General features: G+C 37.6%; 1 protein-coding gene across 1 annotated transcript in view; it reads right to left on the reverse strand.

Annotated features, from left to right (window-relative positions):
• The window catches only part of Fchsd2 (FCH and double SH3 domains 2), a 212099-nt gene that overhangs the window by 122119 nt on the left and 68777 nt on the right, over positions 1-21203 (reverse strand). Inside the window, exon 4 of the mRNA XM_059270348.1 lies at positions 1591-1667. Coding sequence (XP_059126331.1) covers positions 1591-1667 — 77 coding nt within the window. The remainder of the gene's footprint in view (positions 1-1590; positions 1668-21203) is intronic.

A 21203-nucleotide genomic window follows, 5' to 3' on the forward strand; every position in this document is an offset into this window, starting at 1 on the left:
AGCCCCATTCTTTGAAAGGTGGCAGTTCGAGACAGGGTTTCTCTGCCTAATAGTTCTGGCTGTCTTGGAATTTGCTGTACACCAGGCTGGCCTCGAATTCACAGAGATCATACTGGGATTAAAGTTGTGCTCCACTACCGCCCGGCTCTAGCCCCATTCTTAAGAAATGCTGTGATAATGTCAGTTTTCACCGACATTTCAGTTGCATGCTTTCTGACTCAGGCTTTAAATTGGACACTTCATACCAAGGTCTTAACTACTCAATTTGTTTTTTTACTACTGTTTGTTGGAATTGGTCTTAATTCCAAAAAGATGGTAAATGCTGAGTTGACTTGTCTACCTCCCAAACTAAGGCTATCTCTAAGCACAAAAATCAATAAATATTTTCAAATTCTGATGCCCTACAAGGCATCAAAGTCTAAACAAATCACAAGATACTGGTAGGTTACTGAGGACTTGCTGTCACTGGCCTTCTTTAAAAGTTTCATGTGGAACATGAACTAGTAAGCTTTTCCACACCCTCTTATATATATACATTTCTAATTAAGTATCCCATTACATAAAAGTACTTGCTCATTATTTAAAAACTCTTTCACAAAGATCTCAACTTTCAAAATTTAAGATTTACTTTAAACAAGTTGATGAGCATGATAGCAGTGTAATCTTGTTTCATTACTATTGCAACAATGTTCTAATATCATAGATTCATAAGAAAACAACCTAGCCAAGTGGTGGTGGCACACACCTTTAATCCCAGCACTTGGGAGGCAGAGGCAGGTGGATTTCTTTGAGTGTGAGGCCAGCCTGGGCTACAGAGCGTGTTCCAGGATAGGCTTCAAAAGCTATACAGAGAAACCCTGTCTCGAAAAAACAAAAAGAAAAAAGAAACCCTGTCTCGAAAAAAAACAAAACAAAACAAAAAAAAGAAAACAATCTGTTTCTCTGTTCTTTCAATTCCATATGTGGGTACTGATTAATTAATATAATTTTTGATTAAGATGTGTTGAACTAATTTAATTCACAAAGCTTATTCAAATGTTATGAAATATAAATTTTAAAATAATTGTCTTAAAAACACAGGCAAAGAAAGAAGTAATACTTTTAAAAACTGGAGTGTTACATTATCTAACTATAATAGGCCTCTGAGTAAAACCATTTAAAAAAAAAGAAAGGAACTAGAGTCATGACTCAGTCTGTACAAAGTAAATGCCATTCAAGCATGAGGACTGAGTTCAATTCCCAGTACCTACATAAAAAAAAAACTGGGTATAATGGCATGTGCTTATTATGCCAGCACTGGGAAGGTGGAGAAAAGATGTTCCCTAGGGCTTGCCTGCCAAACAACCTAGCCTAATTGGCAAACTCCAGGGCCCAGTAAAAGACACTATATTAAAAAATAAGTTGATAGTATCAGAGAAATGACATCTGAGGTTGACCTCTGAGACCACACACACACACACACACACACACACAGAGAGAGAGAGAGAGAGAGAGAGAGAGAGAGAGAGAGAGAGAGAGAGAGAGAAAGAGAGAAAGACAGAGAGAGAGACAGGGAGAGACAGAGAGACAGACAGAGACAGAGAAAGTTACCTGTAATCATTTCGATCATCACTTTTTATTCCAGGCCAATCTCTCTTCAGATATTGACTAGCCAACTTCTGGATACCCTGTTAAAAATATATAAAGATGAGAAAAGTGGGACTTAAGGGATATCCATTTTATATCACCAAACTATTTAACTGACCACACAGCTGGCATCTCAGGATCCCACTGTAATTTGGCTGAGGCATGGACCACATTTCTAAATTCCAGCAGCCAAACTCTTGTATACCAGAAAAGGAAAATGTATCTACCCATATATCATCCAATGCATAGCAAGAACTAAAGCTCCTTTGAATCATAAGTTCTTCCTGAACTTGGCAATAGTTGGGTTTCACTATTTCCAGGTACTATGTATTCTGAGAACTCATCTTAACTACAATCTCCAGTACTTCCACTTAACATCACTTGTACTCTGGGGAACCCAATTGGTAAGTCATCATTGGCTATATAACAGTATTTTTCTCACTTCTGTACCTTGTTTATGTTGTTTCCATAACATGAAATATCTTCCTACCATCTCACAATCATACCTGCCAAATTCTTACTTCCATTTCTTTTAAAGACTCTTATATTTCCTAAATAAAACACTCATAAGTATAAGCAAAAAACAAACAATTTTAATGCACAGGTATTTCATTTCATTATACTGAAATAATTTGTTATTCTTTATTTACAGGTTGGAATTCTACATGAATAAACTATCTTTCTGAACTATTTAGTTCTCCTGAGATACAGTTCTTAAGGGAAAAACAGGATATTTGATTGTTCAGTTCTGGCCCATTATAAACTCATATTTTACATAATGGATGTGTTCTAATTAATCGCAGTCACATATACGGTCTGTAGGAGGTCCTCCAAACTGGCTGCATTATCATGACCCCAACAGACTGTGACTTACTCTTTGTTTTCTTTTCCAGTTCCTGGCCTAGACCCAAAATAGGTTAGTTTTCCATGGACTCTTGAGAAACTACTTAGAGTGCATAAGTTAGGTGTGTCCTTATCTTTTTTCTGTCTCTTTAACCACTGTCTATACCTCCATTCAGTTGCTCTGTCACATAATCCTATTTATTCATAATCCTAATATCTTGTTACTATCCTGTTTAATTTTTTTCTGTTTATTAACTATAAGTTCCATTAGGTAGGAATCATGTTTATTTATTTATTTTTATTAATAAAGTACTTTATCCACAGCTATTAAGAGTGGTTAGCATTTAGTTGATGCTAAAATATCCACTGACTGCATGAATAAATTTCATTCATATTACTCTGATCCTAATGTATACCAATTTTTTGTGTTTTGTCATCGTAGATTTGAAATGGTTGGATCAAAATTTCTATGGTCCTTAATTTTTACATATGAAAAAATGATACTACAACAGTAAGTTTTAACTACAAATAAATTCCTCAGTAAAATTAGTCAAATCTGTCTACTGTCATGACTGAGATTATGTTTGTGTTCCAAAGCAATTATGTTTGTGTTCTGAAGCAATGAAAAAAATCCCCTGAAATTTATTTCATACCTATTTCATATTGCATATTAATTTTTGTAAAAGTTGAACTAAGTCAAGATCCCTGAATTAAAAGAGCTCACTATCTGTAGAAAGAAATAAGAGGTATACAACATAAAATGCCAAGCAACATGCAAGTTACTAGAGGGGAAAAAAAGTAATATAAATACCAAATATGGAACAGATGATATGACATAGAAATTTTATGATCATGATTTGATTTTCAGTTTAATTAACTCTAAAGTGTTTGCAGAATACTTCACATAGAACACAGTCTAAGAAATGAGCCTCTTGAGAGAAGGAAAAGGACAGAAAGAGAGCACTCTTTAAGTGTATGCAGAAGAAATAAGCTGTTTAACAAGAACAGTCACACTTTTTCTTAATGCTGTAAGACCTAACTGTTAAAACCACAAAAGAGGGGAAACTTTATAATATTCAGATTTTTCTTAAGGTGATATAGTTCACAGACAGTTAAATTCAGGCCAGGCATGGTGGCACATGCCTGTAATCCCAGTACTTGGGAAACAGAGTTAAGAAGAATCGCCACAAGTTTGAGAGTAGCCTGGTCTACACAGGCAGTTCCAGGCCAGTATCAAAATAACAAGTTAAATTTGAGCTAGAATCCAAAGTTCTCAAAAGTTTTATTAAAAGACATCCTTTAAAGTAGATTTTATCTAATTCTAAAAAATTGTCACATTAATTTGTTAACTTTTTGTGTATTCTAAAACAAAAGCAGTTTCTAGAGCTCTAAACCACAAAGCTGGACTGTATTAAACTGAATGGACCTTTCATAGAGGAGTTGAGGGATTCATAAACTGGACAAACAGTGAGATCTCTAGATGAAAGACTGTATTCAAGTTAGTTCACAGAGACAGGAATCATGACTTCTATGTGCTCTATGCAGCTGTTCAAGATCTAATCTGCATAGATACTCAGAAATGCTCCATGGCCATTATCAATAAGGTCCTAAATAACATTTCATGCCTCTGAGGGCATTTTATATACTTATTAACTAGTTCACTTTCTAAATTATGCTTAAAACTGTATCAGATAGATGAATGGTCTGTTTACAAAGAAAATTATCCACATGAATTAGTTTGCTAAGGAAAATAAAGTTATAGTTGGCTATCTTTAAAAGATTTTTCTTCAGTCACTCCCCTGGCCCATGGGGAGTAGTATTACTCTCTAAAACTGGTCCACTAGGCATATATTTATTTACATTGACTTGAACACCAGATATAAAAAGTTCCTTTGACTAGCAATATAATTTACACTGAAGGAGTGACTTCCATAAAAATGTGGTACTATCAGACTGCCTTTGGAACATCCAATGACATCCTATTCCAACTTTTTTAAAAGCTGTCAGTGTCTGATATAAGACTTGCTTTGTTTTACCATTCAATAACACTTGCTGTATTTCCCTAACAAGTGAAAAAATACAAAGAAAGCCACTGTTAAGAAGACATTGGGAAATGGACTGATGGTTTAACCTTTGACCCATTCAAGCCAGCAAGCTGAGCAGGGATGTGCTCCTGGCTTCTCCCAGGGCCATTCTGCATGTAGCAATGCTTTCCACAGCACAGAGTAAAATTAAAACTTAAATTTTACTAGATTGGCATTAGGCGGCTTTTTTAAATATTAGGAAACAACATTTTTTTATTTTTTATTAATATTAATTTTTTTCCCAGCCCCATCACAGTTTCCCCTCCATCCTCTCCTCCCAGTCCCTCCCCCCAGCCAATCCCCTTATCCATTCTTCCTCTTTTCTTTTCAGAAAAGGGTAGGCCTCCCCATGGATATCAGGGAGCCACGGCATATCAAGTTGCAGTGAGACTAGGCACCTCCTTTCCTATTAATGCTGGATGAGGCAATGTGGTATAAGGAAAGGGTCCCAAAAGCAAGTAACGGAGTCAGAGACACCCCAGCTCCCTCTGTTATGGTTCCCACAAGACAAAGCTACACAACTGTAACATATGTGCAAAGGGCCTAGGTCAGTCCTATGCAAGCCCTTTGGTTGGTAGTTCAGTCTCTGGGAGCCCCTATGAGCCCAGGTTAGTTGATTCTGAGGGTTTTCTTTTGGTGTTATTGGCCCCTCTGGCTCCCATAATCTTCCTGTCCCCTCTTCCACAGGATTCCCTAAGGTATGCCTAATGTTTGGTTGTGGGTCTATGCACCTGTTTCCATCAATTGCTAAGTGAAGTCTCTCTCATGACAACTGTGCTAGGCAATGATCTTTGAGCATAGCAGAAGATCATTAAAATTCATTTCACTGATTTTTTTTTTTCCCAGTCATGTTTGGTTCCATCCTAGGTCTCTGGGCTGTTTAGCCTCTGGTCCTGGCCTTCCAGGCAGTGTCAGAAGTGGGCCTCTCATGGTATGGGTCTTAAGCTGGACCCAAAGAATGGATAAAGAAAATGTGGTACATTTACACAATGGAGTATTACTCATCTGTTAAAAACAATAAAATCATGAAATTTGCTGACAAATGGATGGAACTAGAAAAGACCATCCTGAGTGGGGTAACCCAGACACAGAAAGACAAACATGGTATATACTCACTCATAAGTGAATATTAGCCATAAAGTAAAAGGATAACCATACTACAATCCACAGACCCAAAGACGTTACATAACAAGGAAGACTCAAGGGGGGACACTGAAGGGGAAACAGACTAGACATCACAGGTGGACAGTGGGGGTGGGGGGGTCTGGATGGCAGGTGGGCATGAGAACAGGAAGGATCAGGTGTGGGGGAGGATGGAGGGGGGAGTATTGGGAAAGACAACATTCTTTGTATGCTATGCTTTCATATCACAAAATTCCCAATGTTACATAAATGATTTTTTAAAAGTTACATTGCATAAGCTGGATGGAAGGTGTGATAACAGCTTTTACCACACTCTCACATCATTTTAATAGTAACAAAGAGCTTTATCCCTCTCTTTTAAATTTATTTACTTTTGTGAGTTCTAGGAACTGAACCCAGATCCTCTGTAAGAGCAACAAATGTTCTTAACTACTAAGCCATCTCTCTAGCCCACATTCTTTTTCAATTTTTTGTTTTTAAAAGCAGGGTCTCACTGTGTAGCTCTGGATAGCCTGGAACTCTCTGTGGACCAGGCTGAGCTCAAACATACAGAGATTAGCCTGCCTCTGCCTGAGTGCTGGGATTAAAGGTGTGCACCACAACAGCAACCCTAATCCCACTCTTTTTAAGGAAAGGTTTGAAATGCTTGTTGTTGTTTTTTTAAAGACAATAACAATTGAATTTAAATACATTACTAAAATAGACGTAAGTTCACCAGTAAGTATAGACAATTGAGAGGCAAAAAATCTATAACTCTTTAAAACAATATTTTTACAAACCAATTCAAATGATTTTGGAGAATAATATTCCTACTAGAAATTATACAGCAAAAGATAAAAGAAAAAACATACACAGACACTACCCTATTTGATAAAGTTTTGCTCAGTTTTAGAGCAATATTTTTACAATTCTGCAATGTGTTATACAGATACCAGAATTAAACAAATACACAGAACACAGATGATAGAAGCCATGTTACCTGATAATGAAAAGAGGAAGTTATAATAAACAAGAGAGGAATATGGACAAGTAATTTAGGGGGATGAATTAAGAGTAGGAGGGATCTAAATCAAAATATACATAAAATAATTACAAAGATAGATGTACAATATGTGAGAAGCAAAAAATTATTACATAGATAGATGCACATACGTGAGTAGTAAAAAGCATGTTTCCTAGCTCTGTCCACTGAAAAGTCCTAGAAGCAATGACAGCAAAGCAATAACTATATGTTCAGTGACAAGATCTTGGTTTCTAATACATTTTTCCAAGAATCAGGGTGCCTTACAAAAAGGCTGACTTCTAGAGCTAGGGTAGGAAATATACCAGGTGCTCCTGAACCATCTTATAGTGCCATAAGGCAAGGGGACACACACATACATACATACACACATACACACACACACACACACACACACACACACACACACACACACACATCCCCCCCACACACACACCCCAGAGGAGACATGTCAACAGGGTCCAGGAGTCAACAAGCTTCCCATGGGCCAAAAATGCAGTCATTTGGGGCTAGAGAGATTGTTCAGTGGTTAAGAGCATTGATTGGTCTTCCAGAGGACCTAGGTTTGATTCCCAGCACCAACACAGCATAAATATATATATAAATGAAACATTGTCAAAGATCAATAAAGAGACCAAGAACTAAATGTAATGTTGATAGACGCAAAGGATATGGGGGGGGGGGGGACTGGTGTTATGTAACTGTGCAAAGTCTTTATTTGTGGTAATGCACCAATGTTGATTGTGAGAAATGTATCATAATAATGCTAACACATAATACAGAAATCTGGGGAAGATACCTATATTACCTTTGTATTTTTTCTAGTAAATTCAAAACTGCTCTAAAAGAAATAGCTTTGGGGCCTTATTATAGGATATCTGGATTTTCCACATCAAAGACTTGTTACTTTGGGTTTTTTGTTTGTCTGTTTTAATGTTCTTTTCAACCAATGAAAAGATTATAGAATGCTATTAGAGAGTATTTATCTTCAGTTTATATAGATGGGCATGTACAGATTTACTGGTACCAAGTAAAAACCCAAACGGAATGTAACATAGTTCTAGTATTTTTAAGTAGTTTAAGATAGCTCAATGGGTTCAACAGGATTTTTGTCTTATTCTTTTCTTTCCTGTTTTTAAGAGAGGGTTCCATGGTGGTTTGAATGAGAATGGCCCCTACAGGCTTGTTCCCAGTTGGTGGACTGTTTAGGAAGGATTAGGAAGTGTGGCCTTGTTGGAAGAGGTACATGTGTCACTGGGGGTGGGCTAACACATTTCAAAAGCCCATGCTAGGCCCAATTTTCTCCTCCCTCCCCCTACCCACCTCCCCCTCTCCGCAACTTACAGATCAGATGTGAGCTCCAAGTACAGCTCTGGCATCATGTCTGCCTGCCTACAGCTTTGCTCCCTGCCATGACGATCTGGAACTGCAAGCAAGCCCTCAATTATACTGTTACTTTTATACACTGTCTTGGTCATGGTGTCTCTTCACAGCAACGAAACAGTAACTAAGACAGGTCCCATGTAGCCCAGGCTGGCCTCAAATTCACCACAGAGCCAATGATGACCTTGAACCCCTCCCGCCTCCACATGTTGGGATTATACACATATGCTATCATGCCCAGTTTTATGTGGTCTAGGACCCAGTTTATTATAACATTACCAAAACTAGGATTAACACTTGCCTAGAATGCCTGAGGTCCTAGGTTCTAACCTTAGCATCAGGGAAAAAAAAAATTATCAATTGGAAAAACACAAACTATAGCTTCGAAACTTTTAGAATAAAATGTCCAAAATTTTAGCTTTTTCAGAATATTAAAAATCAGCAAACATCCTCAAAACATTACCATTTAAAATGTCTCCTAAATTTAATATCCTATTTTCAGGGTAAAGAGTAGCAGGTAACTATTTAAAAGGCCCTGTCACAAGGTTTTTATTGGGGGAGAAATGATTCGGTTCCTGTTGTTTTCAAGTAATAAAAAGTGTTACAATAGTCAGCATGACTGAGCTACCCACTGATGTCAAAGACAGCTGTAAAAGCAGTTCCTTCTCGAAAGCAGAAGCTGGAATGTATTTAATCAGCAAGCAAATGGTATCTCGTGTGCCTCACCACAGCCATCTGAAAACAGAGGTAGAAATTCAGGAGAAATAACTCAAATGTGTCTGAACAGTTAAAGCAAAGGAGAGCCATTCTTCCTTCCTCTTCCTTATTGGATGGACACATACACAACTAATCACTGGAGCTAATATCTGAGAGTTTGCTCATTTTGAGATGTTCACACTTCTTTGTGAACTTTTATAAACATCATCTAATGTAGCAAACAGAATTTTTTAAAAGTTAATTTACCTAAGATCACCAAGCTAGTTAAGTATATGCTCAAATCCAGGTCATTTTACGTTTATAATACTTCCAGACTACTCAATTCAATCAGATAAAATCACACATGCTATTTCAAATCACTATACATTTTGATTGATAGCTGTAAATGAGTTCTTTAAAGAAAGGAACTATAAAAACCTGGCATAGTTCACAATCTCTGCTCAGTAAATAATTGATGAGCTAATTCATTCCTCACTTTGGTGAACAACTATACATATACACTATAAAATTAGTAGCCTAGGCCGGGTGGTGGTGGCGCATACCTTTAATCCCAGCACTTGGGAGACAGAGCCAGGCCTATCTCTGTGAGTTTGAGGCCAACCTAGTCTACAGAGTGAGATCCAGGACAGACACCAAAACTACATGGAGAAACCCTGTCCAAAAAAGAAAAAAAAAAAGTAGCCTTTATTTTTCAGAGCTAAGAAATTGAACAGGAAGTACAAGGTTCTCACTCAGCTGTTCATACCAGTTTTTATTATTAAAATTTTTCTTTAGTATGACGCATTTGTTACAATTAATGAAATATTAGCACACTGTTAACTAAAGTTCATGGCTTGCATTACTATCTACTATTTAAAAAATACCATTCTATTAGTTTTGACAAATGGACAACATCATGTATCTACCACTACTTTGTTAGTTTCACTACTCTAAAACCTGCTGGTGCCCCCATTCCTGCCTCACCTCCATAATCACTTCCAACCTCTGACCTTACTATCTATATAATTTTGCCTTATCAGCGTGTATTTGTAATCATATAGCATACAGGTTTTTTTTCCCTATTAAAATTTTTCACTTGATAATATGATTACATAATTCCTCCATGTCTTTCAGTGGCTTAACTGCTCATTGTCGGATTTACCACAGTTTCCTTATCCATTCACCTATGGAAGGATGTCTAGGCTGTTTATAAATTTTGGAAATTATAAACAAAAAGGGTATAAACATTCATTGCAAGATTTTTGTGTGAATATATGTTTTCAACACATTTGGCTTAAATGTAAAGGTTAATAACTGCTGATCATATAACAAAGTTTTGCTTCCAAAGTGGCAGTACCATCTTGTATTCCTACTGGCAACAAAGCACCCCTATCTCTCCACACCCTAGGCAGTATTTGGCATTCTCACAATTTGGGAATGCAACTGTCTCATTAGTAATTTCCTAGTGACACAATGCTGGAGCATCATTGCTTGCTCATCTGATATCTTTAAATTTTTTTTTGGCAGAGGTGTTTGTTCCAGTCTTTGCCCACTTTTAAGATAGGATGTGCCTTAGTTAGGGTTACTATTGCTTTGATGTAACACTTTAACTAAAGACAACTTGGGGGAAAAGGTTTATTTCATTCACAGTTCCACATGACAGTTCATCATCAAAAGAAGTGTGAGGACAAGAACTCAAGCAGGGCAGGAACCTGGAGACAGAAGCTGATGCAGAGGCCATGGAGGAGTAATACTGACTGGCTGGATCCTCATGGCTTGCTCAGTCTGCTTTCTTATAGAACCCAGGACCACTAGACAGCAATGGCACCACCCATAATGAACTAGGCCCTCCTCCACCAGTCACTAATTAAGAAAATGCTCTATAGGCCTGCTTATAGCACATTCTCATAGAGATATATACTCAACTGAGGCTACCTCCTCTCAGACGACTATAACTTGTGTCAAGTTGACATAAAACTAGCCAGCACAGGATACTTCATTATTATTATGATTATTATTCAGTTTTAAGAGTTCTTCCCATATTACTGATATAATTTTCTTGCAAATATTTTCTCCTAGTTCTGTGCTTTTTCTTTTAACAATGTCACTTGCAGAGCAGTTGTCACTTAATGTCTATTTTTAACACTGAGTTCTTATTAACAAGTGAAGGAGTCTTTAGGACCCTCAAATCACATTAATCTAAGATAATGAAAATGCTTATGACACAGAAACATTTTAGTGTTACTTGTTTTAAAGAAAAACCATTTATCATGTAACTACTGCAAATAGAAATGAAAATGTCAGAGATATTTTATTAGTAAATAAAAATTTTAAAAGACCCTTTTAAAAAAGAGTCCATTTGCTGGGTGGGGGTGGCACACGCCTTTAATCCCAGCACTTGGGAGGCAGAGGCAGGTGGATCTCTGTGAGTTCGAGACTAGCCTGGTCTACAAAGCGAGTTCCAGGAAAGGCACAAAGCTACAAAGAGAAACCCTGTCTCGAAAGAAAAAAAAAAAAAAGAGAGAGTCCATTTTTCCTACAAAACTTTAAACTTCATTTACATAAGGGTTAAAGCTGAATTTTTAAAACATCTTTTAAGAAAGACCAGCCTATGGTAGCACATGCCTATAGATCCTAGAACTTGGAGGCAGAAGCAGGTGGATTTCTGTGAGTTCAAGATTAGCTTAATCCACATAATGAATTCCAGGACAGCCATGGTTAGTAAAGACCCTGTCTCAAAAAATAAAATAAAATAAACATGAATAACTACTTTAAATCTCAGCACTCAAGAAGCAAAGGCAAGTGAATCTCTTGAGGCAAGCCTAGTCTAAATATCGTGTTTCAGGCCAGCCAGAGATACAGAGTGAGACCCTGCCTGGGAGTAGAAGGAGACATTAAAACTGTCAAGTAGAATATCTAATTGGACTTTATTGGTAAAAATGTAAATATTACTAATCTTTTTTTGTTTGTTTTGAGACAGGGTTTCTCTATGTAACCACTCTGGCTGTCCTGGAACTCACTCTATAGACCAGGCTGTCTCAAACTCATGGAGATCCACTTGTCTCTGAGTGCTGGGATTAAAGGCGTGTACCACCAGCAGCAGTCTTTTTTGTGTTTTTTTTTTTTTTTAAATATTACTTATCCTTAAAGAAGCAATTTCTAACTGTTCAAGTTTACAACATACAAACAAATGACTCACAAAAATACTTTATTAATATTAAAAGCAAGTGTCAAAGTCTGAGCTTATACTAACAAGGATCAAAGTTCCTAGTTTTACAGAAACATCTCAAGTTAGGAACCACATCAATAAAACATAATATCTCAAAACTCAAGAGTAAAGAGAGAAAGTCACCAAAGCATCAACCTTTTTGAAAATGTAGCTTTTCATTGTTTTTCAACTCTGATAAATGAATCACAAAACAGTATGCATTTTATTTATTGAAGATCAGGTCAATTCTGACAAACTAGGTAGTAGTGAATAACAAATGAAAGTCCCTCTTTTTTTTAAGGTGTAGTTGCTCCATCACCAGCCCTTTGTAGCATTAAAGAGATTATTATTCTTACTTATTTGACGTGGGAGTACACCACAGCGCAGATGTGGAGGTGAAATGACAACTCTCAGAGCTGGTTCTCTCCTCCTGTCGTGTGGGTCCCAGGATCAAACGCAGGTTCTCAGGCTTAGTGGCAAATGCCCTTACCCCCGAGCCATCTCACCTGACCAGCCCTTGGATTTTAGAGACAGTGTGGCCTCAAACTCAAGATCCTCCTGCTGCTAGAGCCCCAGTGCTGGGACTGATTACAGGGGTGTACCACAGTGCCCAGCTACAAATGAAAATGTTCTGGGTACAAAGTACCACCAGAAATTTTAAAGCAAAATTTACAAGGTCACTCCATACATACCTGAAGTAAATGTTACTTGTTGATTAGACTGTTGCAGTAGGACTAAGACGCTGACAATTTAACAAAGTTGACAAGTAATTCCCCTGAGTAGCTATTATTGAGAATCTCTGACACACTGGAGAAGAGCAAAGACACACATATATGAGTTGAACTTTAAGTTCATCTACTTGTCTTGATCTTGCATTTCCTTATCTCAAAAATAAAAATAGTAATAGACCAACTTCAATGATGCTGAGATAATTAAGTGTGGAATATTCCTTTACACTGTGTGAATATACGTCACTGTGATTGGTTTAATAAAGAAGCTAACTGGCCAATAGATGGACAAGGTTAGGGGGAAAGCCAAAGAGAGAATGCTGGGAAGAAGATGGGTAGAGTCAGAGGAGTTACAAGCAAACACAGAGAGAAACAAGATGGGCATGCCAAACTGAAAAAGGGTACCAAGCCACATGGCAAAGCATAGATAAGAAATATGGGTTAATTTAAATGTAAGAGTTATCCAGAAACAAGCCTGAGCTATTGGCCAAGAATTTATAATTAAGTCTCCGTGTGATTACTTGGGAGCGGCTTGAGGGACAGAAACTTTAAACTACAATTAAATGAGTTGGGGTGAGGAGGGGAGGCACAGACTGAGGCAAAGCAAGGCAGGCTTGTATGTTCTCAAGGCTTTCATTCACATATTGCCTGGGCATTTTCAATTTATATGCTACTGTAAGTACTGGACATGTCCACCATTCTTTAAAAAGTCATTGTTAAAATAAGAATAGTCAAATATTTAAACTAATATTCACTTTTAGATGAGGAGACTAAAAACTAACAGTGAACCAGGATAGACAGGAAAGAAAGTCAGCCAGTACTAGAACTAAGATCACAAGATCTTCAAAGCTTCCAGGGAGAGTTGAATACTAAGGGAGCTTTAAAGGGGAAAAATTAACACAATTAAAAACATACAAGTATTGGAACCAAGAAAATAATTTTGAATTGTTTCTAAGGTAAGAAACAACAAAATATAACAATCAATAAAATCAAAGAGCAGACATTGTAATCTCTATCCTAGTATGTCTTAGTTAGGATTTTTATGGCTGTGATAAAACACCATGAACAAAAGCAACTTGAGGAGGAAAGGGCTTATTTTAACTTACAGATTGTAGTGCATTATCTAGAAGTCAGGGCAGGAACCTGGAAGGGGACGGGGGAGAACTGACGCAGAGGCCATGGAGGAGTGCTACTTACTGGCTGTGTTCTCTGTGGCTTGCTCAGCCTGCTTTCTTACCCAACCTAGGACTGCCAGCCCAGGAGTGGCACCACCCACAGTGGACTGGACCCTCCCACATCCATCAGTAATTTTAAAAATGCTCCAGAGGCTTGCCTACAGGCCAATCTTACAGAAGCATGTTTCAATTGTGGTTCCCTCTTCTCAGATAACTGTAACTTTTGTCAAGCTGACAATAATCTACCCAGGACAAATACAGTATTTCACAACATTGTACATGGTCTTTTAAAAACATTTTTATTAGTATATACAAGTATGAATACACACATACACACACACATACACACACACATACACACACACATACACACACACACACACACACACACACACACACACACATACACGAACAGGCACACGATGAAGGGGAAGAACACGTGTAGCAATCAGAGGACAACTTTGTGGAGTCAATTCTCTCCTTCCAATTTCATATGGGTTAGTGGAATCAAACTCAGGGTGCCAGGTTTGAACAGCAAGTGCCTTTACCCAATGAGATGTCTTGCCAGCCCAGGCATTCATCGTGTGAAGTTAAACAAATGTGGGTTCAAATTTCAGCCCTACTATTTATAAATGACAAGATAATGTAATTAACAACTCTGAGCCTCAGTTTACTCAATTGGAAAATGTGTACAATAAAAGAGCCTAAAATCTAATAATCAGAACAATTCCTAGCATACAGTAAATTACCTAACAAATAATATTAAATTTTTTTATTTTTTATTTTTTTGGTTTTTCGAGACAGGGTTCCTCTGTGTAGCTTTGAGCCTTTCTTGGAACTCACTCTGTAGTCCAGGCTGGCCTCGAACTCACAGAGCTCCACCTGCCTCTGCCTCCCAAGTGCTGGATTTAAAGGCATGTGCCACCACTGCCCGGCCACAAATGATATTTATGATTAATATGACTGAAAACTCATTATTATTAAATGCAAAATAAAGTCTATAAATTTCAGTTCTGTTTGGATGTAATCCTCAGTCCAATGAACAAGTATGTTTTTATATATTTATTCACTCATGTAACAAAACCTAACCACTACACAAAAGAAACTAGTACTTCAATCTTTAAGAAGTCTTCCCCAGGAATAATGTGCTCACAGAATTACTTTTTCCTCTCTTTTTATTAAGCCAGGAATGATGACGCACACCTTTAATCCCAGCACTCTGGAGGCTGAGGCAGAAGGATCTCTGAGTTTGAGGTCAGCCTGGTCTGCATGATGAGTCCTGAAATCATACACAAAAAAGTAACTGAGCAAGTTGCATTTATATACTCAGGGTTACATATAGCAACAATTAAAGAAATAAAGGCCATGAATTTGAGAGAAAGCAAGGAATGGAGTAAATAGGAAAGGTTGGAGGCAAGAAAAGGAAGAAGAACAATGATATTTTAATTTCAAAAGAAAAAAGTGTTATAAAAAGATAATTAAAACAAAACAGAAAACCCCACACATTTTAAATGCTGTCTTAATCACTGTTCTATTGCTGTGAAGAGACACCACAACCAAGACACTTTTATAAAAGAAAACATTTAATTGGGGGTTTGCTTAAAGTTTCAGAGGCTTATTCCATTATCATCATGGTGAGAAGCACAGCAACACTCAGGTAAACATGATACTAGGGAAGTAACTCAGAGTTCTATATCCTGATCCATTGACAGAGAGATGACTCTGGGCCTGGTATGGACTTTTGAAACCTCAAAGCCCACCCCCAGTGACACACTTCCTCCAACAAGGCCACACCTACTAATCCTTGTAATCCTTTCAAATAGTTCCACTCCCTGGTGATCAAGCATTCAAATATATAAGCCTATGGGGGATATTCTTATTCAAACTACCACAATGGTGAACTTCAAAATACAGCTTGTATTACCATGCCTGACTTCCCTCTCTTTTTCTTTCTTTCTTCCTTTTCTTTTCTTTTTTTGGGAGGCGGCATTGGGGGCTCAAGACAGGGCTTTTCTGTGTAGCCCTGGCTGTCCTGGAACTCACTCTGTAGACCAGGCTGGCCTTAAACTCAGAGATCTGCCTACCTAGGCCTCCTGAGTGCTGGGATTAAAAGTGTGTGCAACCACTGTCCTGCCATGCCTGACTTTTTAATGAGTTCTGGGTATCAAACTTATGTCTTTACAATTTCATGGTAAACATTTTCCAGCCCATGAGTATGGCATGTAATAATTATACATGACTTAAAGTTACACTGTGTATTTTATAACTTTTCATGCATAGCTGTCTTATTTTGCCAATTAGATTTTACATTCCATACATGAGTTCTCATTTCCTTCTACAAAAGCTAACATACTTTTATACACCAGACAGAGGATGACAGTTGTCTGGAATAGCACAGTATTTAACATTTGTATTCAATTCTTCACCAAATTCTACACTGAAGAATAGGAAACATAATTTATTCTATTTTAATGCAAAATAGCCATTCCAAAAATAGACATTACTCTAACAAAGTTTCACCAAATCATGTTTTTTTCACACAGATCTGCTAAATTAAAAATATGCTTCCCAACTGACATATATACAATACAACCTACCACTAACAAGTTCTAAGAAACTTCAGAATTTAATTAGCTGAACTCCCTTAGACCAAAAAAAAAAAAACTAACACTTAAACATGATCCTTTATTAAGCAAAAGACAATGCCCATGTACATTATGCCACAAGTCCTACTTTAATGTTCCTTTTCCAGTATATATATGTGTATGTATATATATATATATATGGCTTGATTTCTCAACTGACTAGGCAGCATACATAAATTCTACCAAGTAATGTTAATTTACCAAATCCCAAAGCAATTCCTTACTTCTTTCCATCATTACCTAAGTCTCCATCAGAAATTCAGAAACATGCTCAGCATGTTTTGTGCATATCCATAATCCCAACACTTGGAGGTTAGAGCAGGAGGATCTCAAATTCAAGGCCAGCTTGGACTACAAAACTACTTGAAGGGTACTCTGAGCTACAAAGTGAGACCCTGTATCAAAAACTAAAGGCCAAGGGTATACCTTAGTGGTGGAGGATTTGCCTACTATGTGCAAGAAAACCATTTCAAGTCCAACATAGACTACACAGTGAGTTCCAGAAAGGGAAAGAGAGAAGAGAAGACAAGGGAGAAGAGGAGAGGAAGAAAGACAGACAGACAGACAGAAAGACAGACTGACTGGCATTATTGTCTTCACATTATAATTAGGGTGATAACCAACTTACTAAAATCAGTATTATCTCTGCTCTTTGTGTTTGCTTGAGCATGCATTACTAGAACCGCTTTCAATATGAATTTTTATGTCCCCAGTTATAATTTTAAACTGTTAAGTTGCAAGAAAACTTAATTTACTAGAAAATATCATCTATAAACCTACTTTATTTGGTCCAAGAAAACAGTGGTACATCACAACATACAAAAGCAACCCACAGCATAGGTACTACTAAAACTCATCCATATATATAATCACCTTTGTACACATTCAACAAGTATGAGCACCCTATATTAGAGACCACTGATTAAGGTTACAGAGTTTACTCTCAAAGTTGGTATGTATACTAAATGTGAACCTGGGCCATTAACTTGATCTCAGCTTTAATTTCATTATCTATAAAATAAGGATAATACTTTTCAGTTGGCAAAAGGATAAACTATGGAATATGCAGACAATAAACTATCTGCCATGAGAAAGAAACCAAGTAACAAGTCATTAAATGACATGGAAGATCAGTAATTGTAAAATGAATAAGCAAATAAAATAATCTGAAATGACTACATTTTATATAATTCCAATTATATGACATTCTGGAAAAAGGGAAACTATGGTAACAATAAAATGATCAATAGTTGAAGGGATGGGGGAGTAGAGAAGGATCAACAGTACAGAGTATTTTAAGGCAGCAAAAGTATTATTATGATAGTATAGATTGTCTGTCACTATAATATAACATGCATGTCATTATATATTTATCAAAATCCACAGAATGTACAATACCAAGAGTAAATACTAGTGTATCACAGACTGAACAGTTACGATGTGACAGGTTCACACAGGTAGCAAATGTATCACTCAGGTACAGGATGTTAATAGAAGGGAACACTGTACATGTGAGACAAGGGATTTTTGAGAATTCTTCTGTACATCCTGTTCAATTTGACTATGATCCTAAAGGTACTCTAAAATTTAAGTCTACTGAAAAAATAAAACGGAGCTGGAAAGACAACTCAGTGGCTAAAAACCCTTGCTGCTCTTCCAGTGCTCCTAAGCTCGAGCCATCTCTCCAGCCCAACGCTGCTCTTCCAAAGGACCAGAGTTCATCTGGTGGCTCACGATGGACTGTGACTCCAGCTTTGGGAGATGACACACCCTCTTCTGGCCTCCTTGAGTATTCACACACATGTGACATACACATTAAGTAAAAATAAAAATAAATCTTTAAAAAAATAAATACTGATATGTCTTCAAAAGCTGTTTGATTCTCATGTCAAATAATGAATATAAAGTACCTAACGCACATTCTGTTAAAGGTATTTGATAATGTCTCAGCAGTATTCAATCTCTCACTTATTCAATAAATACTTAATAAAAAGCTGAGAAATTATTACTATCATGAGCAGACAAAAAATTTGGTAAACTGTTTTTAAAGGAGTTTATTAATTTATCATTTACTTATTTCAAAATGAGGCTTGTCATATATGATTACTGAATCTATCAATTACAAGTTGATGTTAACAATAAATTCAATTCAGTGGTTATTATGTACAAGAAATATGAGAGTTTGTCACATATACTGAAAAATATGAATGGGAGCCTGGGGAGATGGTGTAGTCTGTAAAGTGCCTATCACATAAGAATGAGAACTTGCACCGGGCAGTGGTGGCACATGCCTTTAATCCCAGCACTCGGGAGGCAGAGGCAGGTGGATCTCTGTGAGTTCGAGGCCAGCCTGGGTTACAGAGTGAGTTCCAGGACAGGTTCCAAAGCTACACAGAGAAGCCCTGTCTCAAAAAAAAAAAAAAAATAATGAAAATTTGCACTCACACAGATCCCCACCACCCACATAAAAGCAGGCATGGTGGTACACATCTATAAGCCAGCACTGGGAGGGGAAGAGACTGAACAGGCAGATCTCTGAACCTCATCACCGGTCTGGTCAACCAGTGAGTCCCAGGGTCAATGAGGGACTCTGCATCAAGCAATAAGATGGAGAACACTAGAGAAGCACCCAACATCAACCTCTGGCCTTCATATTCATGCATTTATATTGAATGCATAGGTGCACACACACAGAAGTAAAACAAAGTAAACTCAATGTGCATGTTTATATTTATCACAAGCTGAATGTAGATGAGTAACAGAGACTTCTTACTAGCGATATGTGCTCTAGTAAGTAAAAACCTCCTAAATTCATGTACGAATTTTACCAAGGAAAATGAACTCGTTACCATTTCAGGGCCTTAGATGTTTCTTCTTTCTTTCCTTACGTAGGTGTTTAAGTTCCTCACATAAGTGAAGTAGGCTGCTGTTAGAAAACATTAGCCAACACTTGAAATTTATAGAAGGATGAACATAAATCATTTTCAAAGTTTCTTTTAAAATTATCACATCCCTCGTTAATATTCATGAAGATAATTTCACAAATGTAGTTACACAACTAAGGCAGAGGAACATAGCTAAATATAGCTATGCCAGTGGAAAAAAAGGAAATTTCTCTTGACTTAAAATGAAGAAATTAGGTTCAATGGAAATGTTTCCTAAATAACAATTTCATAATATTTTAACCAAATTATTCATTACTGAGAAGTAACACTTGGGAGAACCAGATAATAGTGCACAAAGGCTGAGTTCATTTGATTCAGACAGGTGGCTAGTCTAGAGCTCTGGGTTAGCAGTCCCAACCCACCCACAATAGCCCTAAAGACGATTATGCAAATGCCAGCGACTGGGTATTTTCCCAGGAACAGGAGAAGGGTTCCTAGTAGAAGCTGCAATTGTTCAGCAGTCATGTGGAAAAACAAGCAGAGTTGTGTTGGGGCTTTTTTTTTTCTCCCTCCCTAATTGCTGGAGGCAGAGTGTTTTCATTAAGGGCACTACTTCAGTATGTATGAGATATATAAACACTTACACATACACACGTGTATATTTATTTGATGTACACTTCTCAAAATCCGTGAACAGTTTCTCCCATCCTCATCCCCAAGGTGCCCTGGCTGAACACTCTCCCTTCTAATCAATGTCACATTTCGTCTCTTAGATACCTGTTCCACTGCCAGTAAGAAACAGGCATTTAGAAACCCTTGAGCACTTGCTCTTTTGTTTTACTTTTAAAACATTCTTCATATATGTGAAATATTTTCTTTCTCATCAGGGACACAATCAATGTAACACATGAAACCCAAAAATACAACACTGACAAGTGAATACTATTGCTTAACAGCATGCTATTAATATTTTGGGGGGTATTTTTTGATGTAAAGTCATCAGGGTCTTCAGTTTCTAAGTGGGGTAGTTTTCAGGCAGCCCGCTTCTGCCATCTGGTTAAAAGACTCTCTCTAGAATGAAATGGGCTGGGCTTGTAAGCACATGCCTTTAATTTCAGGCCTGGGAAGACAGAGATAGGTAGATCTCTGTGAGTTGACGGCCAGCCTAATCTACAAAGAGAGCTCTAGGCCAGCCAGACCTACATAGTGAGACTCTTTCTTTCTTTTTTCTTCTTGGTTTATCAAGACAGGGTTCCTCTGTGTAGCCCTGGCTGTCCTAGAATTCACTCTAGACCCGGCTGGCCTGGAACTCAGAGATCCTCTGGCTTCTGCCTCCTGAGTGCTGGGATTAAAGGTGTGTGCCACTACCACCAGCTGAGACCCTTAAAAAAATTAATATTCTTTCACATTTTCTTACAGTGTGACTTGTGATTCTACAATATTCAGAAACAATGTATATGGTTGCCAGGTTCTCCAAGTATCTTTCAGTTTTCTACCTGTTAGAGGGCATGACTGGCATACCCTACCCCCTGCCCTAAACCTCTCCAGCCCAAGGACTGAGCTGTTCTTCCCCCGTTACCCTTCACTATAATCCAACTATTTTGGTCACTACTCCCCTCTCCCATCTCCTCACAAGGCCTGGCTCAGGGTCATGTTCATTCTGGGCTCTCCCAGATGTCCCTGCCTCTCAGTATGTTTTCCCTTTTACCTAAAATAATCCTTCTCTTCCACAATACCTAGGAGTACTCATGTCCTTCCTTTCTTTT

The sequence above is a fragment of the Peromyscus eremicus genome, chromosome 1, assembly GCF_949786415.1.
Source record: "Peromyscus eremicus chromosome 1, PerEre_H2_v1, whole genome shotgun sequence".
Classification (NCBI taxonomy): Eukaryota; Metazoa; Chordata; class Mammalia; order Rodentia; family Cricetidae; genus Peromyscus; species Peromyscus eremicus.